This window comes from Notolabrus celidotus, chromosome 1 (genome assembly GCF_009762535.1).
Source record: "Notolabrus celidotus isolate fNotCel1 chromosome 1, fNotCel1.pri, whole genome shotgun sequence".
Taxonomy (NCBI): Eukaryota; Metazoa; Chordata; class Actinopteri; order Labriformes; family Labridae; genus Notolabrus; species Notolabrus celidotus.
Window position 1 is genome coordinate 27,587,411 of NC_048272.1, and position 23,151 is coordinate 27,610,561.

The 23,151-nt window shown below is 39.6% G+C and overlaps 1 protein-coding gene across 2 annotated transcripts in view; it reads right to left on the reverse strand.

The window, feature by feature from the left end:
- cdh4 (cadherin 4, type 1, R-cadherin (retinal)) overlaps positions 1–23,151 on the reverse strand; it is a 265,554-nt gene that overhangs the window by 116,489 nt on the left and 125,914 nt on the right. For both annotated transcript variants that reach the window (XM_034686336.1, XM_034686407.1), the window contains one exon: positions 13,232–13,255. In XM_034686336.1, coding sequence (XP_034542227.1) covers positions 13,232–13,255 — 24 coding nt within the window. The remainder of the gene's footprint in view (positions 1–13,231; positions 13,256–23,151) is intronic.

Sequence of the window (23,151 nt, forward strand, 5' to 3'; positions counted from 1 at the left end):
AAGTATGGTAACATGCAACCTTGAGCGAGTGAGAGGCATGTAACAAACATAAAGAGGCTGGAGTCACATAGAGAGCTATAAATACATGTAGAAAGAAAGCTTAGTTAAGTTGCTGAAGATGTCATTTGGGAGGATATTTTTGCAGGACAAGCTGAGGGTTTAAGAGCTTGGACCTGATCAGTCGGACATCAAAATTAAACAGCATTCCAGAGACAGAGGGAGAAATCACACTCTGTCGTTTTCAAGGAGCTGGTTTACCAAGCCAGTTTTGCTAATGGTTTGTAGCTATGCTAATGCTTCATTCTGATTCCCATGTCAACTTCAAACATCAAGATCAGACCCAGCATGGATTCAGTCAGGTATGACTGATTAAAAGCATTTTCTCAGTAAAAGGAAAATTATTTTCATAAATCACTCTACATAAATAAACCACACCATAGAAAGACATTTTAATCATTGACAGTTGAGGTGCAGGAGACCCTAAGTGGCCACATCCTATAGTGTTCATTAAATTAATGTTTCTGTAATGGTGTATACATTTTTTTTTTTTTTTAAAAGGTGTTGATTTAATTTTTCCACTTTTCTGAGGGCACCTTACCTGGCTCTTTCTGACACTTAGATTCTCTAGTGATACTCAGTGAGGTGAGACAGGGCAGAAGAACACTGTAAAGTGTGAAGCTGAGCACGTCTATTTTATAAATTATAAATAAAGCTATAACGGATAAATGGTATTAATGGTATTATAATTGTGACTGCTAGTGTCACAATTAGCAAAATATATAAATATAAAATGTGTTTACTTTTCTGCAAATGGATGCTAATCAGTAGTGTATAATGGATCATAAATACAGAAATTTACTGTTTGAACTCCTTTTCCAGCTCTGCAATGGTCATCACAACTCTTTTGCCAGCCACACCTCTGTCATTCACTCGGCCTGTTGACTAACCATAAGCTTTTATTCTGCACATTACAGCTACAACACTGGTGGCACCTTAACTGCCAATACCACCCACACAACAACTATTTGTTGTTTCAAAATAGATACTGGATCAAAGGAAAGAGTTGTTAAGTCATTAAAGTCAGCAGATAGAGTTGCCCTTATGTGCAATGGTTGGACCTCCAGAGCGACAGACCCCTGTGTACTGTGCTTCACTGTTTTATTCTATGTTGATCAAATAATAAATCAATTGTAAAAAACAATAACAACTGCCTGTTAAATTGTGGATTACAGACACACAAGTTGTAGAGTGAGTAAGGAGCAGTTTCCCTCCAGGTTTATGGTAGTATTATTAGTTTATCTTGTTCAAAAAGGGTAAAATATATTTATTTTTGTTTCAAAGAAGTGGACACACCAACCTACAAACAGCTGGAGTTGGTATATATATACAGCCCTGAGGTTAGCATAATTCTTTAGCATAGAGTGACAGTACTGGATGAATGTACACTGATCACTTACAAACCACAGATGAGTGAAAAAGTGAAAGAGATTGTCAAATGTTTTTAGAAAATGCAGAAAAACCAAACAAACAATGTAACTCCCAAACAACTAAAATGTATGAGGTAGATTTCAGCTTAGAAGAGAGGTTAAAGGAAAACTTACAAATATGGCACTTCCTGAAGCATCTCCAGTACATACTCAACAAACCGTCACATCCAGTGCAATTTATTTTTTAAATGGACACCCCGGATCCACAGTGACAGATTCCATCTTTCTTTTATTCATGTAATGTCTGCAGCCATATGCCGCCTTGCGTGTCTGACTCATAGGTGGAAGTGAATGTGCTATTCTGGATGATCAGGGAGAAAATTGTAACGCTAAAGTGATTCTGACAGTTATGTGACTAGGGAGCAGAGGAAATTAGAGTTTGTCATAGGTGAGAAAAAAACGCCTCTTCATACTTCACAGAAAACACTCATTTCAGTTTTCTTTTCCAGGGAGAATACTTTACAGAGTGTTTCACAGTTCAGTTCCTCTGACTCCGCAAAATGGAGTGGTAAGACTTTGCATTGCATTACAGCAAAGTCCTGAAGCTATTTCAGTGTCTAAGCACTTACGATTAAAAAGGAAACGCCCTGTGTTTGGTAGCCTTCCCTCTCATTAGGTAGAAGTTGGCTCTTTGCTTTATAAAAATACAGAAGAGAAATGTTTGTACTGACATAGACATCTGGATAGTACTCAAATGAAGCAGTGTCATTTATGATTGTTGTAGTTTTGAGTGGTGTTTGTTTCTAAAGGTAGTTCTGTTTCTTTCCACTGGGGTTGAATGAGGTACTTGTCAATAATACTTGTAAAACCCACAGGCTATGCCATGTTGCTCCTGCCCCTTGACTGAGAACCAGACCAAAGAACCGGCATGGAAACTATCAACCATCATAGATGGCATCAGCGGCATATAATTTAATTAATTTTGGGAAACTCCAACCCAAACAATAATGCCAACTAATGCTGGTGTGAGTGCACACTCTAAGAAGTTTTCAGTGCCTTCCTTTACTATCAGTAGCCCATTTGTTTTTGCATTATTTCAGACATAACACATACTGTATGTGTTCTTCCGCCTGTAGCGCACTGATCAGCTGCTCAAGACTGCAGGCTTTGAAACAGGCAAAAGTGCAACCAAAAAAAAAAAAGAGTGACAGCAATGATGACGTGCCAAGAGGACATCTTTATGAACCAAACTTTGCTGAGGAAGAGTGAGACTCGACAGGCCGAAGGAGAGAGGAAAGAAACTGTTCTAACTCAAGAGCAGGTGAAATCCCAAGTTACCTGGTGTTACAGATGTGTAAGCAGTGAGCACATACTCACAAACAGAGAAAGCTATACTTGCCTTCACAAATGGGACTTGGTAGCACCAGTATTTCAGGACTTTTCTGAATTGGATGATATCAGCGGCTCACATATGGCTACCGTTTGCATCACTCACCATAGAGTTCTCTGCTGTACCGAACGCTGTTTTATCAATTTTCCTAAGTTTTAATCAAAAAACCAGAGAAGCTGAGTGGAGGTGCATCTTCAAAGTAATTTTTTGACACTTATTGTTTTATATTACACAAAAACACAACCCATGGTCCACACAATATGTTTACCTTATCAAAACACACTGTTAGATGATGAAGTTGACTGAGCCAAACGGCATCCTCTGGTACGTACTTGCTCGGGACAAGTGCCTCATACAACCCCAATTGAAAATATTATAAAATAAAATGAAATAATGTAAAATAAAATAAAATTCCCTTTAAATGCAGATCAGCTGTAAATATACACATGCGTTATGTTGTTAAAGAAGCAAAGCAAAGTGAGACTGGGAGTGCACCACCGACTTTGCACCTAACTATGACAAAGGCAGCAATGAAGAAGTCAGCTGAAGAGAGTTTAAATAATGTTGATGTGTCAAGTTTCGGTCATTTAAGTAATTTTGTTACAGAAAAGGAAGTGCAGATAGAATACATGCAAAGTAACAGGAACTCAGCAGGTTTTGTCAGCTAGGAGGTTGATATGCACTGCATGAAGTGAGCTAAAGCATTAATCCTATAGAAGTGACAAGTTAGTACTTACAACATGAAGGTTTCTGGTATATGCACGTACACACACACACACACACACACACACACACACACACACACACACACACACACACACACACACACCACACACACACACACACACACACACTCACACATACAGAATTTAGTCAGTCCTTAAAATAGCAAAGTAATCTGCATTAGGAACACTGAGAGGTAGTTGTGATTGACAGGCAAATCGCTTCAACTGAAATGCCCATTTGACAGAAAGAAACCCTATATACAGGAGTTAAGAGACAGCCAGAAATCACCTTAGTACATCCACTTGAAAGCTAAGCAGGGTATTCTGTGTGCCTTTGAGAAGCTGAGTTTCTGAGGGGAAATATGAAGAAAAACAAGGGCATTTTTTACAAAACTAAGAAAGTTTGCCAATCATGTGCGCACCTCTTTGAGGGCCAGACCTCATGTGAATGTCAGCTTTGTAGTATATTATAATTCCACTCCAGATCCTGAGGAATGACACAGTTCCAAAGCTGCACTCACTCCAGTGCACAGCTCTGCCAGGGATGAAAAAAAATGGGGGTATGGGGGGGTAATAAAAACAACTTGCCTTTTTGTTCAAGAGACATTGTAATTTAACTGTTGGTAGCAGGCAGTGGCAATTGGCTTTAATAATGGTCTCTACACTCTAATTTGTGCTGGGATTTGCCTGGACCAGCCTTGTCTCACAGGCCCTTAATGCTTATTTGGCATCCAGCCTCTTTGCAGAGAGAAAGGGAGGATGTGACTGAGAGTACTGAGCGGATGAGAGAGAAGAGATATATAAAAGGATGGAGGAAGAGCTGAAGAAGAGAAAGTCTGCCACAGCGGGAGGTTATGATGGAAGGGAGAGATACTAAAGTGGGCTCTGCCATTTCCTGTTCCTCATAATATCACATAATGTTGATACAATTAACTTAGGAAATGCAGCTTCATTAGTCCCAGTTGGGGTGTTGAAATGAAACGTGAACTAATTGGTCAAGTATACACTACGGCTGTGGCAGTATGGAAATGGACATTGAGAATGGCTGTACTAGTGTGTATAAATACTGAACAACAGCCCCCAAAGCACCCCTAAAACTAAACTAAACAAACAAAAAAAGGATTGTTGTTTTTTTTCTATTAACATAATGACTTTGCAGAAACACATGGAATAGCAGTCACAAACTGCTGCTTGTTTCGTTGTTTTTATAGTTAAGACTTATGATGGCAAGTTGGATTACCATCTAGTAATGATAGGTTGAAGATGGCTGTGGACCACTTTCCCCTTTCAAGGCAAAACTATTTGGATTATGTTGGTGGCAAACTGAAAATTAGAACAATCAGAATGCAAGTCGCCAACATGTTGAGTCACATTGGGAGGCAAAATATAAAAGAAAATAAAGAAGATTTGAAAGGAACATTCATATTGTTAGTTATTTTGATAACTGAAATATAGCTTCACTTGTGTCATGTCCTTTGTGTTGGCTTATGTTAGCTACATCTAGTTGGCAGCTGCTACCTAGCACAAGTTGATTTTTCCATATAAGGTAGAGGACTCTGATTCAGCATATCCTCTTTTTAGACAGCTTTCAAATTTTCTAAATCTATTGACAAAAGAATTAACCATGATATGTGTTTTAATGGTTGGGGTTTGGATTTTTTAATTATTGGTTTAAGAAGTAAATTGTGTACTTTGGATTTAGTAAAGTGTATTCCAGTTCTATGCCTGGGATAAGTTTTTGATTGTGTCTTGCAAAAAACACTTGGCAGCTGCTGCACTAAGTCCAATAACAATAATCCTGGCACAACTGCTGTCGCTTATGGATTTCAGTACTAATGTTTTATAAATTTGATAAAATATAATCATAAATTCGCCCTGTTTTATGCAATAAATATATATTATTCTCTTTTGACTGAGGATTTTGGTATAACCTATGACTATGAATATCTGCTCACATCCATTCAGTTACAAACGTCTATGTAGGCTCCCAGGAAAACTCAGTGCTCTACAGTGACAGGCAGAATGTGGACTGGCAGGCTCAAGAGTGATAGTTTGAAGTTTACTGAACTTCAACATTGAACTTACATGGAACAAAACAGCAGAGGGAGATAACAGCTAACATGCTATCTGTAAAATACCTCTTTTGCCAGCAATTCTAGTACTTCCTGATAATGCTAATGCCACCTGCACAGTGACAATTATGCTGACATGTTAGAAAGACTGCTTCCTTTAGTGGTTTGTTGAGTTAAGGTACAATGTCCAATTGCAGTGCTGACAAGCTAACTATAACAAATGTCTGTTTTACAGCACATGTGTGAGTTATGTTAAGAAGATGACTGTTGTCCAGACATGCAGTTATTGTGGTAACTTGTTATATACTCTTGTAGAAGTCGGGTCTTATTTGCAAATATTGAAGTTCTTTATAATACTTTAAAGCAAGTATTGAACCATGGAAGTTACTTAAAATGTAATTCCTACTATTTGGCTTACACATGGTGGCATACAATTGCAGACCATCTGGAGGGCCCAAACAATCTTCATGAGGAGAAATATGCTGCAAATGCTCAAACAATGCAAATTTAAATACTCCAGTCTAAATCAAATGTAACAGAAGAAAGGCACTGCAAATGAAAGAAGTGCTGTAAAAAGTCATAAACAGCTAATGAACTGCACACATGATGCAAAGTTAAAAAAAGAAAATAACTTCAAAAGCTAAACGCTCCAAATCAAGACTTTTTCATGGAGCTGCTCCAGGACTTTAGGGGAGCCAAGTGAGACAGCTTTTTTACAGATGGGACAGAGAAGAAGACCAGACACTGACTTTATCTATATGGGAATGCAGCATAGGTTGATATCAAAGAGATACATTAAAATTACAGTAGCTAGGAGATTTGAGGTGAGTCTTACCTGGACTCTGATACCGGTACTGACAAAGACATAGTTGGGATTAGAGAGGAGTGAAGCGGGTTGTCAGACATAATTTTTTGCTCACCTCTGGAGACCTGATCAGGGGCTCTTCAAGGCTGCTCCAGGATGCCTTGAGCTAATGCTAATGGCCCAGAGCTAACAAAGCTATGTGATCAACATGGCCATGTTCTCAGAGCCTGACGCCTGGCAGAGTTAGATCATACCACAAGCTGCTCAGCTAACTAAGAGGCTGTGCTTAAGAGTCCAATGGACTCCTTGTCGGGTTTGGCTCCAAGCATCCCAGGGCAGCTACCACTAAAGCCATGCTCAGGTCTCCTGGGATCAGGAAAAATGTGCCTTATATCCCCCTTACCCCTCTTCAGTTCCCACAGTGCATCTTTCAGCCCTGGTGTAAGGGTCCAGAAAATATGCATAATACATTTATTGGCAAGAGTATGAATGCACAAATCATTTTTTATCTATTTTCAGTTATTCAGTGACTGAACTTAAACACTCATTCCAAATAAATTGAACTAACCTCAAGTTACTCAAATAACTTTAACATTACCCCCTATGTTTAAAAAACTTTCCCAGGAAACGCATTATAACTGGCCTGATAATTTGGGTGTCCCAGTGGTCTGTAGTTCCGGTGGCTGTTATAGAAGGAAACACCAACACACCCTCATACTTGGAACCACAAGATAGATGGTAACATTAGATGTCCATCAGAAACATATTTCTCAAATAAAGATGAGATATATGTTTCAAGATGGTTTCATAACATGTTTTTAAGTCATGTTATGGCAGAGCAGACATCAGTTGCAGTGCATTTATGTTGTTGTTTTTTAATTTTTATTGTTTGAACACTTGCAGCTTGTTTCTCCAAATGAAGAGTGTTTGGGCTGTTACAGAACCTCTGTCCTAGTTGAACACCATAGTAACAAGACACCAAAAAGCTTGACAGAAAATTTGCGTTGAGTTTTTCTTTTGTATTATGCAGTCATGAAAGTACTAAATATGTTTTTTGACAGACTGTCAGTTGTTTATGACAAACAACCATGGGTGATGTAACTCACATTGCTCATCAAAGAGGTCTGACTGTGAAGACAGGCCTGTGTGTTGTATAATCTCTATTTTCCTGTCTGTATGCTCTAAAACTCTGGACAAAGCCCTGGAATCCACTTGTTGCAGTACATTTCCTGTCTGCATTCATCTGCATCAGAAAGTGAGGCTTCTTCATCGGAAAATACTGATCAAGCCTTATCTTTTTGAAACATGTAATCCACTGAGGAAAGTTGGACTTGTAGCCATTAGGCACTCTCCTCTGTGCCTTGACTCTCTGCCGTCTCTGGCTTTGTAGCAAAAGACGAGAGCAAAGCTTGAATCCATTCAGCTGGGAGAACTGGTGAAAGCCGGAAGATCAAGCAGCTCCCGGCGCTTTTTTTCCCTAGCTCAGACCAAAGTTGTCTCAATAGTTTTTGGAAGATGGTGTGCAAAAATTCCCCTGCTCTCCTCCAGGTTTGACAGCATTTTTGAGGAAAAGTTTGAAAATTTGGAAATGGTAAACCTTAAATTGGGTAGAAAATAGAGGCCTCTCACTGTAGACAGGCTGCCATTTTTATGCTTGTTTGTTTCCTTCTTTGCTGCTTCTTCTCTTTGCTCATACTCTTGCACAAACCATCTGCCATACAGGTCCTGTGCGACTTTACTTCAAGAGCTCTTAGTGGCTGTCTTCATCAGCTCAAGATCTGCTGCAGAAAAACAGCTCTAATTGGTTCTGAAAAGGAGGTAAGACAGAGTGGGTCACACGCTTCAGCACATTTGAGGGAGAAATGCTTTGAATGATCAAAAATTATGCCCAGCTTCTCCTTAGCAACCTGTCATGCTATTTGGTCATTATTGACATCATTTTTTTTTTTTTGTTATTGTGACAAAAAATGCTTTAACTATATAGTGGCTTAAAATTCAAATGATCATATGCTCAACTCATAAACAAAAAGCAGTTTAGATCCTTTGGAGAAATAACTCTCAGTTTGGACTTGGTGAATCGACTCCTCAGGATGCAATATTCAATCCTGCCCTGTCAATATCTCTGAGCCCTGACTTTGCACAGCCCTATGCAGCAAGAAAGATCGAAAAAGCAAATATCAAAACACTGTAAAGCTGTGTTCAGGATCTTGCATTACATTGAGAAAGGAAACTCTGCAGAGTGCAGCCAACATTGTAGTCCGATCTATTCCAGCAGGCAATTACGCCATTTTACCAAGGCCACTAGGAAAGCTTTACTTCAATTAGGCTGACAGAAATGGCCTCTCTGACACATCACAGGAAAGCAGGGATGTTTTCCCTCCCCCTTTCTTCTCTTCGCACTGTCAGGGTTATTCGCTGCTTCTGTTGTTTCAGTGGGGCTTTGAGACATTAGCTTCTGTTGTTGCCTTAGCTTTGGAGACATTTCACAGACCATTAGCTGCTCTTTCAGCCCCAACCACTTCTCAAAACCAATGAAAGAAAGGATGGGGGAGGGGAGGGGATGGGGGCATGGTGACAGGGAGACTTGACTGGAGGTTTTGGCATTACATAAGAAATTATAATCAACAGTTGAAGGAATGGTTTAACATTTTGTTAAAATGCTTATCTGCCTTAAATGTGGTGGAAAATGTGAATCTACAGCCAGCAGGTGTTTAACCTTTGAGCCCACATCAATTCTGGAAGCAGAGGAAAGCAGATATCCTCACTCAATGCTACAAATTCAAGCATTTATAAAGTTCTCTTTTCAAGATGTTTAAGTGTTTATTCAACAAAGACAGTTTATAGGGTAAAAACTGAACTAAATGAAAGTTTGCAGTTTTAGTAGTGGTCAGTGTCAAACAGTTTAGGGGCTCAGTGACAACCTGCTCTGGTGTGTGTCCAGATGTTTTTTTTTTACTTTTGTGGCCCAACTTGGGCACTGACTTGTGCAGGGGTAGCATGAAGTTAGTGCAACCATATGTATTTTAACTACTAACATAATAGTAGCGCACAGATTTTTTTCTTTTCTTGAGTATATTTTTAAATTTTAGAAAGAGGCAACATATACTTTTCCTTAGTTTAATTCTTCAAGTATTCCAAAAGATGATGTATTACAAAAGATCCAATTTAAAGTGTTTTAAAAGACTCTAAGTGACCTCCTGCAGTCTGCATTCACACTTGGCAACATTTTGTAATTGGACCATTGCTCATTGATGTATTTCAGACATTATAGAGTTACTTGCGATTTTCGTTTTGACTGATTCCTGTCATACGCTCCTATTTCATGAAGTAGATTGCTACAATTTAAGGTACCAACAAAACAAATTGGGAAACATTTACAAGTAGGAAAAAAAAAAACGTAGCGAAACAGCCCAAATAAAATATTTTAATATCAGAAAAGCAAGTCATTGCTTAGGGTTTTTGGGCGGCACCTGACATGGGTTATCAGATTTCAAGGAAAGCCCATGCCACATCTGGCCACCCGTCTGGAAATGCCTCTGGTTCTGAGCCATTCTTTCCCCAGCTAAAACACTCTGTATTAATAAGTTCCTGAAAGGCACAAGGTCTGCTTAAATGTTGGCATCCACTGTGGACAAACAAGTACGTCTTATAACTTGTTATGCTTTTGTTGGTTATAAAGAGGCATCAATCTCAATAGAAAAAATAAATAAATGTTTTTTTACTCAGGAAGGAGCCAGGCTGTTTACCCATGTTTTCCATAGCTAAAGTAAGCTAACTGGCCACTGGGTGTTGCTTCATAGGTGGTTTACAAACATGAAAGTGGAATTGAGTTCCTTATCCCATTACAGTGAGGAGTTACGACACCGTCTAACAATGGTTTTGATTTATTTTGGCAAAAAGAAGAGAACTGATCTCTTAATTGTGTGACAGAAATGCATGGAACTACAGGGAGATAAAGTATGGCCTTTTTTATTTGACCATGAAAAGACATTTTTATGGAAAAACAGATGCTAAACTGTACTGCTTTTAGTAAAATTACTGTTGCCTTTAGAACAAGAGGAAGCATGAAACACTACAGAGCTGACACCAAGTGGTCACAATACTGTACCTTAACTAGGGATGGGTACCTTTCACATTTGAACCGATACGGTACCGATACCCGGTACCTGGGAATCGGTACCGGTACTCAACGGTACCAATTTTCTGTACTTTTGTGTTTTTATGTAGTATAAATATTAATTTAAAAAAAAAATCTCAAATTTGTTTAATTTAACATATTTATTCAATTTAACATGAAATGAACAGAAACAGGATTATATAGGTGATTAGATATATTAGCTGACACGTGCTCGTGGCGTCTAATTGCTCTATCGGGAGTTTATCAATGAACACACGTGAATGCCTGCGGACGGGGAGAAGTCAGTTATCCGTCTCTTCATAATAACAGGACACACAACTTACTTGTTGGGCATTCACGCACACAGGAGCGGTTATAAACGGGGTTAGGTAGTCGGAACGAGAGGGTCAGTCTCAACCATTGACTGTAGAAAATAAACTTAATCCTCATGAAGTTCTGCCTCGCGGTTAGTGCGCGCGCTCTTCAGCTGCAGGCTCTGTTTGGCGTGCTCCCGCGCAGATGCAGAAAGCAGAGAGCAGAGAGCAGAGAGCAGAGACGTCCATCCGGTCAGTCTGACTTTATTACAGGGCGAAAGTATGGAAAATCGCCTATTCTTCAACTCCCTCACAGTCACAGGGATGCGTTCAGGTACCGAAACATGGTACCGTTTGATTTTAAGTGAGTCAGTACTCGGTAGTACAGACGGAATTCGGTCAGTACCTTTAAAAGTACCGAATTCGGTACCCACCCCTAACCTGAACCGTGGCACATGCAATGGTGGGTTTATAGCCCGTCACTGTGCAGTACAGTTTGGCCAGGAGAGAGTTAAGCTAGTTTCCAGTGCAGTTGATGGGGTTGAACAATTTGCACGGCTGGCAGAAAAAACATAATCAATCCGGGGACTATAGATAAGGACCCTAAAACCAGCCAAGCACAGCGTTTTCTCTTATCACAATTACACCTTGCCCTCCTGCCTCAGGTACAGCCAATTAAGCAAGGAGAGGATGTGCCGGCAGCCACTTCACGTTGAGGAGGCCTATCAGCCGGCTGCAAACACCCCCCATCACTGCAGAGGGGCAGAGAGGAGCTTGTTAAGCAGAGGAAGACACACTGAGAGAGCTCTGAAACGAATTGTCTTGGACTGCAGGAGTATGCTATGTGCTCCCAAAAACACAGACCCAAACATTAATGAAAAGATAAATTAAATGGCGTGCATAATGTTTGCTCTCGTGAGAGAAAAGCAATCCACTGGACAACTGCCTGCTAGTTATGTAAAGGCACCAAGGGCATGCAGACCTTGCTTAAACACCCTCCCCTGCAACTCTCTCATCTGCGTTTTAATCCATTCATTACTTCACTCTTCTTTTTTTTCACCTTTCATCGAGGAACATCATTCACATTATGTGACGACTCAGCTGTATGGAAACAGTGAGGAGGTGTGGGAGAAATGAGAACTTGTGTGTCTTTTAATGTGAGAACAAGAGATTAAGAAAGGAGGAGATGAGGTTAAAATCAAGGATTACACTCAGGATGAATACAAATATTTGCCTATTGTGGCCTCTTATTTTTATATTTTTTGTTTAAGCCCATTAAAAAAGTGTCAAACTGTTGCCATGAAGAATTGATCACAGAATTGTCTCCATGATACCCATTTCCACCTCCATCAGACAAGGGTTAACCAGGCACACAAAAATAAACTCCAACTGCTTGGTCTAAACCACAACTTTATACTTCCCTTCCCTCTCGCCCACTTTGAGGTTTCAGGGACCAGACACACAGCGTGCAGTGTTTTGTCTACACCGTGTGATGCCACAACACCAATTTAGCGAGACAATTTCGCCCCAAAGCATCATCCTTCATGGAGCAGAGAGCAAGTTCAGCAAGATCCCTATTTGTCACAGTGCCACGCTGAAACTCTGATAGAATGAAACATGTGCAGTGGGAGCCTCCATAACTACACGAAGCAGAATTCAAAAGAAGAGTGGCTGACACAGGTGCTCTCACGCTGCTTACAGGGCAATCCAGATATCTGACCATAGCAGATACACACACTCACACACACTCACGCATATACACCAATGCAAAATAAACCTAAGACATAAAAAAGATGGGGTCTCTCTTTCAGCCTATAAGATAAAGTGATTAAAGTGCTCCTCCAAGCCACAGAAACCATTAACAACATCACAACAGAGGGGAGTCAAATTGAAAATAAAATGAAAAGAGAGGCGGTATGGGGGAGGGGGGGGAGTCCATCTCTCTATGTAGACAATACACTATTTCAATAAAGCTGTGATGAAATAAAGTGAAAATGATACTCCTTATTGGCTCCTTATTGAATACTATTGGAGTCAAAAGGGGGTAAATTGACTAAGTAAGTTGAGGCAAAAGCATGCAGGGAAAATATGCTTAATTTAAATTCTGATTGGCCACATGGGTCTGTGGATGCTGCTTTCATAATTGCCTTTCCTTGATTTTTTTCTCCCGCATTTTAACATTTGTTGTCATGCAATGTGATGAAGAGGAAAATAGCTTCCCGGTGATGTGAATGATGTTTTGTGACTGTGTGCTCCCCCGCTGTCTCTAACACACGAGAATGGTTCCTTCCACATCAACACAATCAGCCAATCCACTGTTGCTGGCAGAGTCCACGCACAGATGGCTCTATATCAAGAGAGTGTGCGGCTGCAGTACTCACCACACTCGCTGGACAGGGTGGTATCTGTCACCCGGAGAGAAACAGAGTGGGAAAAAGGGGAGAAAGAAGATTATTAGAACATAATAGGTTTCAGTAAAAGCCGCATAGCAGGACTGGAGTCACAGTTAAACAGAGAGAACAAAACAGATCAATTTCTGAGGATTAATGGAAAGTCACAGACAATAGCCGGACAGCGACATATACAGTTCATAGAGCTGCTATTGGAGAAAATTTGCTGTCACCACTGCGTAGATGCTCATATTTGTCTCTGTCTATTATCCAGGCAGCAAGATTTAACCAGAATACAGTTTGTTTTCTCTCTTATACTTCTTGTCATTGCCTCCAGCAGTGGGATTCATCATTATCTTCAAACATTTGTTGTGATGTCTGTATTGCTCTTGTGCTCACTCAATGAAACACAGGAGAATTGTGATATATTGCTTATACTTAAGTTCATTTATACCTTGGTGGTATACATTCAGACCTTAGCACCACAGCCTGCTAACAGAAAGAGAAGAGGCAGCCGAGGAGGGTTTGACGTCTCTCTCCTGGTTTCCCGCCCTTCTCATGTCCTCCAGCAGTGTTTCTTATTGAGATGTGATCATAAGCAATCTCTATGGCTCATTCCTGCATTCTTTGCTCACATTTTCAATCATTAAAGCCTTGAATGTGACTGAAACATAGAAAAATACCAAGTCTGATCAGACACACTTGGTTCCTGAACACTGTGTTTCACACATTCTATTTTATCATGAATCCCAGTATCCCAGTAATGAGAGTAAAGAAAATTAATGAAAGAGCTAAGTAAAAGCTCTCTGGCGGCCCCCAGCCTCCCATCTCACAGGGGTAGTTCTGTTTAAAAAGCAAAATGATATTTTTGTGTATTAGTCATTTCAACCTTCTCTGTTTAAACAAAAGTTTGGAGAAAAATGCTGAAAGAAATCTAACTATATGTTCTCTTAGAAACTCTGGGGCCTGGCTGTGCTGGCAAAGCCAATTAGTTTAACATTTTGTTCAGACTGAAGCATATATAACAGCTATTGGATTGATTGCCACAACGTGTTGCACAACCACTCATGGTCCCAAGAGGATGGAACCATTTGGCTCCCCCAGACTAATCATCTTGAGCCACTTACAGGTTGATATTTTGTTGCTTTGAGATAAATGTGAGGGCATCTAATAGATGAATTGCCATTTCATTTGGTGCATACTATCTTCCCCTCCATATTCATTGACAGGACTTCAGTGGTCCCTTAACTTTTAACCTAATACCACATCCAATACTTTGTTTTAGCAACCCGAACAACAGTGTTGTGCATGAACCAGTGCTTTAAGTGGGCCAGAATGCCCCAGTACTGCAACTTCTAAATGTAACCCCGTATAAACTGCCAGTACCATTTCCTTCCCTCTCCATATTACAGATCCTCTTTGCAATTCATAACAGCACCTAAAATACATTACCCATGGCACACTACATTAGGCTCCCGACATTTCCCAGGTGTTACATGACAGTTACTTGTAGTATTCGCCTGAGAGTATCGTCATACAAATACAAAGTTGCTTGTCCCCACTGTGTTGGATAAATGAGGAACATCTGAGTGAAACAAAGACAAAAGCAATGTTGGCCTGGAGATCTGACTGACCACCCCTGTGCACAGCCATGTCCTCTCCTATCTGTGTCTGTCTCTGTAGTGTAATGGAAGTGGAGTCAACTTGTTTTCATCACTCTCCAGTAGTCCTCCAGTGAGGGCCTGATGACTTTGCACCACACACCAAAGCTACAGTTCAGAGGCCTGGCCTGATGGAAAATTGCTAAAGGGTATGGTGACGCAGAGGTTCTTTGTTTGTGACACAATTGAGTAGTTTTTTTAATAAATAAGTTATTAAAATCAGTATTATCTCCCAGTATCTTTTGTTAATACACAATACACATTCCAACAAGGAGGGGGGGAGCTGGCACTTATATTTTTCTACTTAAAGCACTGGTGTGATTTTGCCAAATGAGCGTGTTTATTGAACTCGCTCATTGGGCGAACATTGAAGTGAATGGCTCAGTTTTTACCTCACGAACTGGAACATGAGTGTAGTTCATGCATTAAGGAGGAACTGAGAGTTGTAGTGAATTTCTTAAGACTATGTTTAACAGCAGCCAAAGTCTGATTTTCAGCACATGGCATATATTTGGCATGGCTAAAGCTATGAGCAGTTGCTAGCAATGCTGCTGAAGCCAGCTCTCATGAACATTTAAAGGAGTTTTATGAACAAATTAGTAAAGATTCCAATGGGCAAAAATACATATATACGCATATTTGACACAAGTGGATGATTTAATAATGATGTAGTGTCATGAGAACATGCACAGATTTAAAAAAAATAGTGTGTTCAGTGTTTCATTTATCCTCTGTCCTTTAATTTAAGGAGATGCTGAAACCATCTCACCCACACAGTCATTTGTGAAGCAGATTTTACCTGTGTGTTTGAGTGTTAAATCAAATTCCTTTAGTCAAATATTCTGGTAACAAATTAGATTTGTTTTCTGTGTAATTGTATATTTGTTTATTTATACTTTTTTTGGTTGGTGTCATTTGAGTAGCCAACAGCTGACACAGACAGAAAATCTAATTGAATAATATTAAACATACTCTTTATTTATTCCATGTTTACCACAGTTTTACCTGTTTATTTGAGAAGAAGTAAATACTGGATATAGGCTTGCTATTATGATGTGAATGTTGGATAAAACCTCAGACTTTTACACCTGAATACACAGATGACTATGTTTTGCTGAAGAAGGTAAGTGGGGTGAAAAGCTAAATGCTGTGCTGTGGGTTTCCAGAGCTTTCCACCTGATAAACATTCTTTAAAAAAATATACTTTTCTAAAATGATTGGTCTTATGGCCCGCTTTGTGGCACATGGTTACACATGACGTATACTCACAATAAATGTTCTTGGCTTTTAATCGTAATATCCTAGACAGTAGATAGACAGAGGAAACCAGTAATAAATGAAGTTTAGAAAATGTCAATGACTGAAGGTTAGGGGTTGAGGGATAGTAGACTGTACTGAAAAGGAGGAACAAGGTTGCAGCTGAGTCTTTTTTGGACTGTGAGCCTTGTTCAGAATTTAAATCATGAAGCTCAGATTGTAAACATGTAACTCATTGAACATCAAAATATTTACATTTTCTATGTGAAACCAAAAGCATGCTGAGATTAGCATTTCACTCAAGCACTGCAGCTACAATGAGTGAGCATCACAGAACTGCCAGCATGGCTGTGGACTCTTACATCACAGGCACAATCCACCATATGTCGTAGGGATATGTGTAGTGGATTTGTTGAAGTGGATGATGCGCTGATTGATGACACACTTCCTCAAATAATAGCCCTGATTGTAATGGGAACGTGAGACATATGGTACATATGGGAAAGTGCCTTGTATCCTACATGTAATCACCACTTTAAAGCTGCAATGAATAGTAATGACAGTGTAATTCTAACATTTAGCTGCCTCTGTTGAATCACATGTTGTCAACATGCCAAAAGTCTTCCTAGCATTTTTCTAAGGCCTGAATAAGCTATGTTTGAATGTGTTATGGTAAACAAATTTTCTTTTTCACTTATACATGTCCTGTACAAGAAGGGCCAAAGTCGTCTGCACCTGCTGAGAAGACTGAGGTCCTTCAGAGTGTGCAGGACTCTGTTACGGACATTTTATGACACTGTGGTAGCGTCTGTATTCTTCTATGCAGTGGTCTGCTGGGGAGCAGGGAGCACAGACAGAGACAGGAAAAGACTTAACAGACTGGTCAGGAGGGCCAGTTCTGTCCTGGGCTGTCCTCTGGACTCCATAGAGGAGGTGGGTGAGAGGAAGATGTTAGCCAGGCTGACATCCATCATGGACAATCCCTCTCACTCCCTGCATGAGACTGTGGGGTCCCTGAGCAGCTCCTTCAGCAGCAGACTGAGACTCCCACCCTGCAGGACGGAGCGCTACCGCAGGTCCTTCATCCCATCTGCAATCAGACTGTTTAACACCAGCACTGCTGTGTCCCGTTAATCATCTGTTCTCATCTTTCATTCCACTACCTAGAAGTTACTATGTGACTTGGAACATTCACAAATAACTATCCATTCTTCATACTGTGTATGTTTGTTTTTAAATAACCTGGTGCAATTTTTATCGTGCAATAACTTACCTTATCTAATTATCAGATAGAAGTGTACATAGTGTGTATATATCTGTAATAGTTGCCATATTTTACTTAATTTTATTTTATTTTATTTTATTTTATCTTATTTTACCCTTGTCATTGCTATTATTATTGTTATTATATTTTTTAACTATGTTAGTACATTGTTGTATTCCCCTGTCCTGTGTTGTAAGCTGTTGTAACAAAAGAATTTCCCCCAACGGGGAACAAATAAAGTATATCTTATCTTATCGCTTATAAAAGTCAGATTTTAGACTTAATTTTTATTGGATAAAAAATATGTAAAACTTGAAATGGCTACAATGTTCATTCCCATCTAAACCAACGACTAACCAGAGTTATACGAGCGTGTAAGCTTGGTCTAATTTTTTAAATATCCAGGATGATTTTAGAATAAAGTTTCTGCCAAATTGTCATACTTTAGATACCCTGTTAATTAAACTAAACTGAAGGCACTTTTTCTCCTAAACATGTAATATTTTTTTCCTTTCTTGATTTTCTGCCTCCATGCCATACAAAGATGTAGGACTGATGACAGCTTTTGTCTTTAGGGGGTATGAATTGTTGATATAATAATACTTGATTGCCAATGAGAAGTGATTTTTTTCCAATTCATGTCACAATAGAATTCCAGTTCATCTTAAACTCTCGGCAACTTTTTGACTTGTTTACAAAAAGCAAACATATCCCTATCTAAATGAGAGTTTTGCTTGAAGACTGTCTCCATTCCTCCTCTCCATGTTTAAAGGCACCCCACTCTATCCCAACAGAACTTCGCTCCGCACATGTTCAATTATTCATCTCCCTCTGTCAAGAATTCAGCCTTGCTAGCACTTGCCAGTATCCCCCACAAATTGGCAGACAGGCTCATATTTGGCATATGGTGCAGAGCAGTGCTGCTTTTCCTTCTCTCTTCACTTGGCCTGCTAGCACTCCCAAGGATATTCACCAACAAACTCACATGCACTTACACACACACACACACGTACACACACAGGCACACGTACACACACACACACACACACGCAAACACACACACACACACACACACACACACACACACACACACACACACACACACACACACTTACACACACACAGTCACAATACACATGTACACACCAAATGATGTAACATGTCTGTCAGTTTGTATGTCAGACTCCCCCCCCATTGAGTAGCTGGGCATTTGTCCACAGCGTTTTTGCAACAGGTTTCAATGTTTTCAACAATAGCACTGCACGTAGTGTAACAGGCATCTCAGTTACAGCCCAGCACCAACATTACTGATATTCTAAAATATTAATGATTTGGTGTTAAGAAAACATTTGCAGCTAATGTCAACACCCGTTCCTCTCTAGTGAGCTTAATTTTACACACCATTAGGATCATACGAGGAGATATAACCAGTTTTATTCCAGTCTTTAGTTAGGTTCAGATTGACTTTTGGGCATGTACTGACAGAAGAGAGACAGATGTTAATAAAAACAAAATAATGACGGTCAATTCCTGTCAGGCTTCTTTGTGGCTGACTATCCCACTGGCATGCTGGACAATGTGACCGGCATTTCTTAAGCTACTACTGCTTCTTACTAATATATTATAACATGAATCAATACTTTCTACAATACAATAACAAAACTTTGTCTAAGGTTGCAAAAAGTACTCACAGAATAACACTACTTCAGCAGATGCACTTGTACGTACAACCTACAATGAGACAGCACCTTTGTTGCATCTTTTATCGTTCAGTTTTACTTTGAGACCATCATCAGGAGCCGGAGGTGAGGAAAACAATAGCAGCTTATTATGAAGCATGCCAGCTGATTGCTCAGTGGTATCAATCCGGAAAATGGTGTAATTGAATCAAACATATATTTGCCTCTCCCTGTATCTGTCTAGTGGCATACTATTATCAGGTTTCTCATAATTGTCAAGTACCCGCACAGTAACACTGACAAATAAGAAACTGGCCTAATACAAACTGAAAAATCAGTGTGCAAGTGTGTTTTTCATTTGAATATGCACATATTTGATCATCTGAAATGTCTCTTTTATAAATCATCATGAAGAAAACAAGCCACAGCTTACATAGATGTTCCATCACCCGTTGATAGGAGATAAAGAGTGAGGCAGCTGATCTGCAGCAGCTGATTAAACACGGAATACTTAAAATAATGTACTGTAGATTGTAGTTTTGGACAAAGGACATGTGATTTAGGCACTTACTGTACTGCAAAAAACCCACCAACCATTTATATTCCAACATATGACTAAAACAGCAGCACTGAAACAGGTACATGGCTTGCCACTGTGACGATCATGTGCCACATGATGCTTTGCTCCCAAGTGAATAAATGAAGATTTCTGAAGAACATTCAGTATTCTTGTGTATGCTAAAGATGTGTCTTTAAAGTATCTAAACTATTTCCCTATTTCATATAAAGCCAACTGCTGTTAAGAAAAGAATCAGCCAAGGCAAATGACTGTGCCAACTCACCAATTACAGTCGCCCAAAAGGTCACAGCTTCTAATTTCTGCATCAATGACACAACGAAAATATTTTGAGCTCCAACAGAGCTCAAAATTACATTGGGGTTGTCTATCTAACCTTTTTTTCTGCACTTGTCAAGAGAAGGTTATGCCCTCACTGTCTTCATTATTAATGTGAAGTGTAAATGTATTTTGTATTTTCATAATAAAATGGCTTCAGTTCATGCACACATAGATCTACTTCAAATGCAGAGAAAAAAGCTCCAACTACTTTTATAATCTGAAAGACTTAAAAGGATGATGTACAATAACTTGTTGAAAGGCAGACAGAAAGTGTTAAAAAAAACACATGAGCCTGCTAAATCACACACACTTTTACGTTACCACCTGCCAAGAGCATGTGTTGGGATTGATGTTAGCACGTCTGTTTGCATGCAGATGTGTCCTTATGCCAAGTCTTCTTGTTGCCCTTGTGCTGAATAATAACTGGAGAGCATTTTCAGCTAATAAATAATACATTTAAGAGTCTAATCAAATTGAACAAATGAGTATGTCTAGAAAACTATTAATCAGAGTGCAAACGTGTATTTACAAATATAACACTGGCACAAACAATCAATTATTCATAAAGTGAATGCTGGGTAAGTGGGCTTCTTCCCGGGTGAGATGCTGCCATAATTGGAGTGGGACTACAGGAGTGCTAGCTGCTGTGTTTGTGTATATGTGTGTACGTGTGGGTGCTTGTGTGCCTATGAGTAGTGCAGCCCCATCACATGCAAAAACACACTAACAGACACACGCAAACATCTCTCCCCATGCGCCAAACTTCCCCCAAACACGACAAGCACAGGCAGAGTCGGCTCATTACTGCCTAATGAGTTGTCTGATTAGTGCCGAATATAAAAGCCTTATTGTCAAGCGCTGTATGTTTATTTTGATTAATTATTGTACTAAAGTGACTGAATGGAAGCACAATGACATGGAGCATTAACGTTCAGTGGTAATAGGGCCCTTGTGGAGGGAGAAGTCATACATTCACCCCTCAATGAGACACATACACTATGGTCACCACCCAAAGAGGTTTTAAACAAGACTGACGGATACATTTATTTAGAGTGAGCCCTAAACTCTAAACATGTAATTCAGCCTTTAACTCCATATGTTCAGATTAGGCTGCCTAATCCAAGATCTTGCAGACACTAATGGGCGGTGATTGAGCAGTGTTGTCTCCTCAGACAGGTGGCTCACATGGGAGAGGCTCAGCCCTTTATAAGCTCATCAGGGACTTGTTGTTTTTTTTCTTATTATTTAGAAAAGAAAAGGAGAAAGGAGAAAATCCTTTGGTCAAAGATGCACATCAATCAATCAATCAATCAATCAATCAATCAATCAATCAATCAATCAATCAATCCATTTATCTATCTATCTATCTATCTATCTATCTATCTATCTATCTATCTATCTATCTTTCTTATCAATGTTTCTCATTGAGAAATATGTGCTCTGGCAGCATTGGTAATGATCTTGCCCACTCATGTCATATTATATAATCATATTATACATATACAGTATATATCATAGAAAGCAAAATAAGTGTATACCTGCATTTAATGGATAGATACTGAAGAACTATTTTGTAGTTTATTCAAGTTAAACTGATGTTCGCGGTTTCACATAATGCAGAGTAGATCCCTTTAATTTATTCATAGTTTGTGTTTGAACAGTCTTCCTTGTTTATGCTAGTTTGCGATGCAATTTCTATATTACTCATATCGCCAGTTCCCGGTTCCACTACACTCTCTGCTTGTTTGGATACAGGAAACCATAGAGGCCTAATCTGAGCATTTTATGTTGGAGTGATGCAGCAAATTAATCACAGGCAGTGATACAGAACGTCATTAAAGGGTCGGCCTGGGAATATGTGGATGAGCCTCATTATTGTGGAATATAACTATTTCCTCACTCTCTCACAGAGTGGTGAAGCTCTTCCCATCTTCGCTCCTGAGAGAATTGGCCTCTCTATGATACGCTTTATATTTAAATGATTAGCAAACCATTAAATTAAGTTTTCATCAACATAATACACAGCGTCAACTCTTAGGGAATTGGGGTTGTACATAAAACATGAAGTTGAGTTATTGTTCGAGGTTCATTAGGTAAAATTATTTTGAAAATACTATTTTAAAGGTGACGTATCATGCAAAATCGACTTTTTAACAGTTCTCTACCTGAAATATGTTTCCCTGGCATGTCTACAAACCCCCCGAAAATGAAAAAAATACATTCTGCCCCTGTTTTGATTTCTCCACCTTTCTATAAATGTGTGTGAAACGAGCCGTTTCAGGCTTCCATGTTTTTGTTGCGTCACAACAATATCCGGTCTGTCACAGAGTCAGAGCTCGGAGCTTGTTCAGCCCATAGACTGTATAAAATACAACTCAACCCCTCCTCTGTTTTTCGTTCCCTGCACATATGTGTGCTAACAAGGAGCTTAGGATGGAGGCATGCTAGTTGTAGGCTGTCTTAATAAACACAAAGGTCGGTTTTATTCCCCACGTCTGCAGATTTGAAGATCTAGTGGATGATTTTTATGTATCATGGAAAATCGTAGCACTAGTTAGCATAGCCACATAGCTTCATGTCGTAGCTGTAGCTGTGTACCAAGACACACGTCGACATACTGACAAATAAAACAACAAGAAACACTAAATCTGTGACCAATCCTTCAGAAAGGTCCTGCTGCCTTTCTGGCAGAGGTCGGTTTTACTCCCCACGTCTGCAGATTTGAAGATTTAGTGGATGATTTTTATTTTTCATGGAAAAGTGCTAGCGCTAGTTAGCATAGCCACATAGCTACATGTTCGTAGCTGTGTACCAAGGCACACGTCGACATACTGATAAATAAAACAACAAGAAACACTAAATCTACGACCAATCATTCAGAAAGGTTCTGCTGCAGGCGCTTCTCCGTCAGGATCAGATTCAGGATCAGATTCAGAGGGTTGAAGTAACGCTGGTCTGTGAGCAGCCGTATATATTCAGCCAACATGTAAACATTAGATCAACGTGCTGGAGAGCCGAGGCACATCCACTTCCTGATGGGGCGTGGTCAGAGAGAAAACAGACTCTTCTGAGGAGGGCTGAAGAAGAGGGCTTTTCAGGCATGCCAAAATCTGATTTCAAAGTGTTTTTTTTGAGCATAAACTTTAAATACA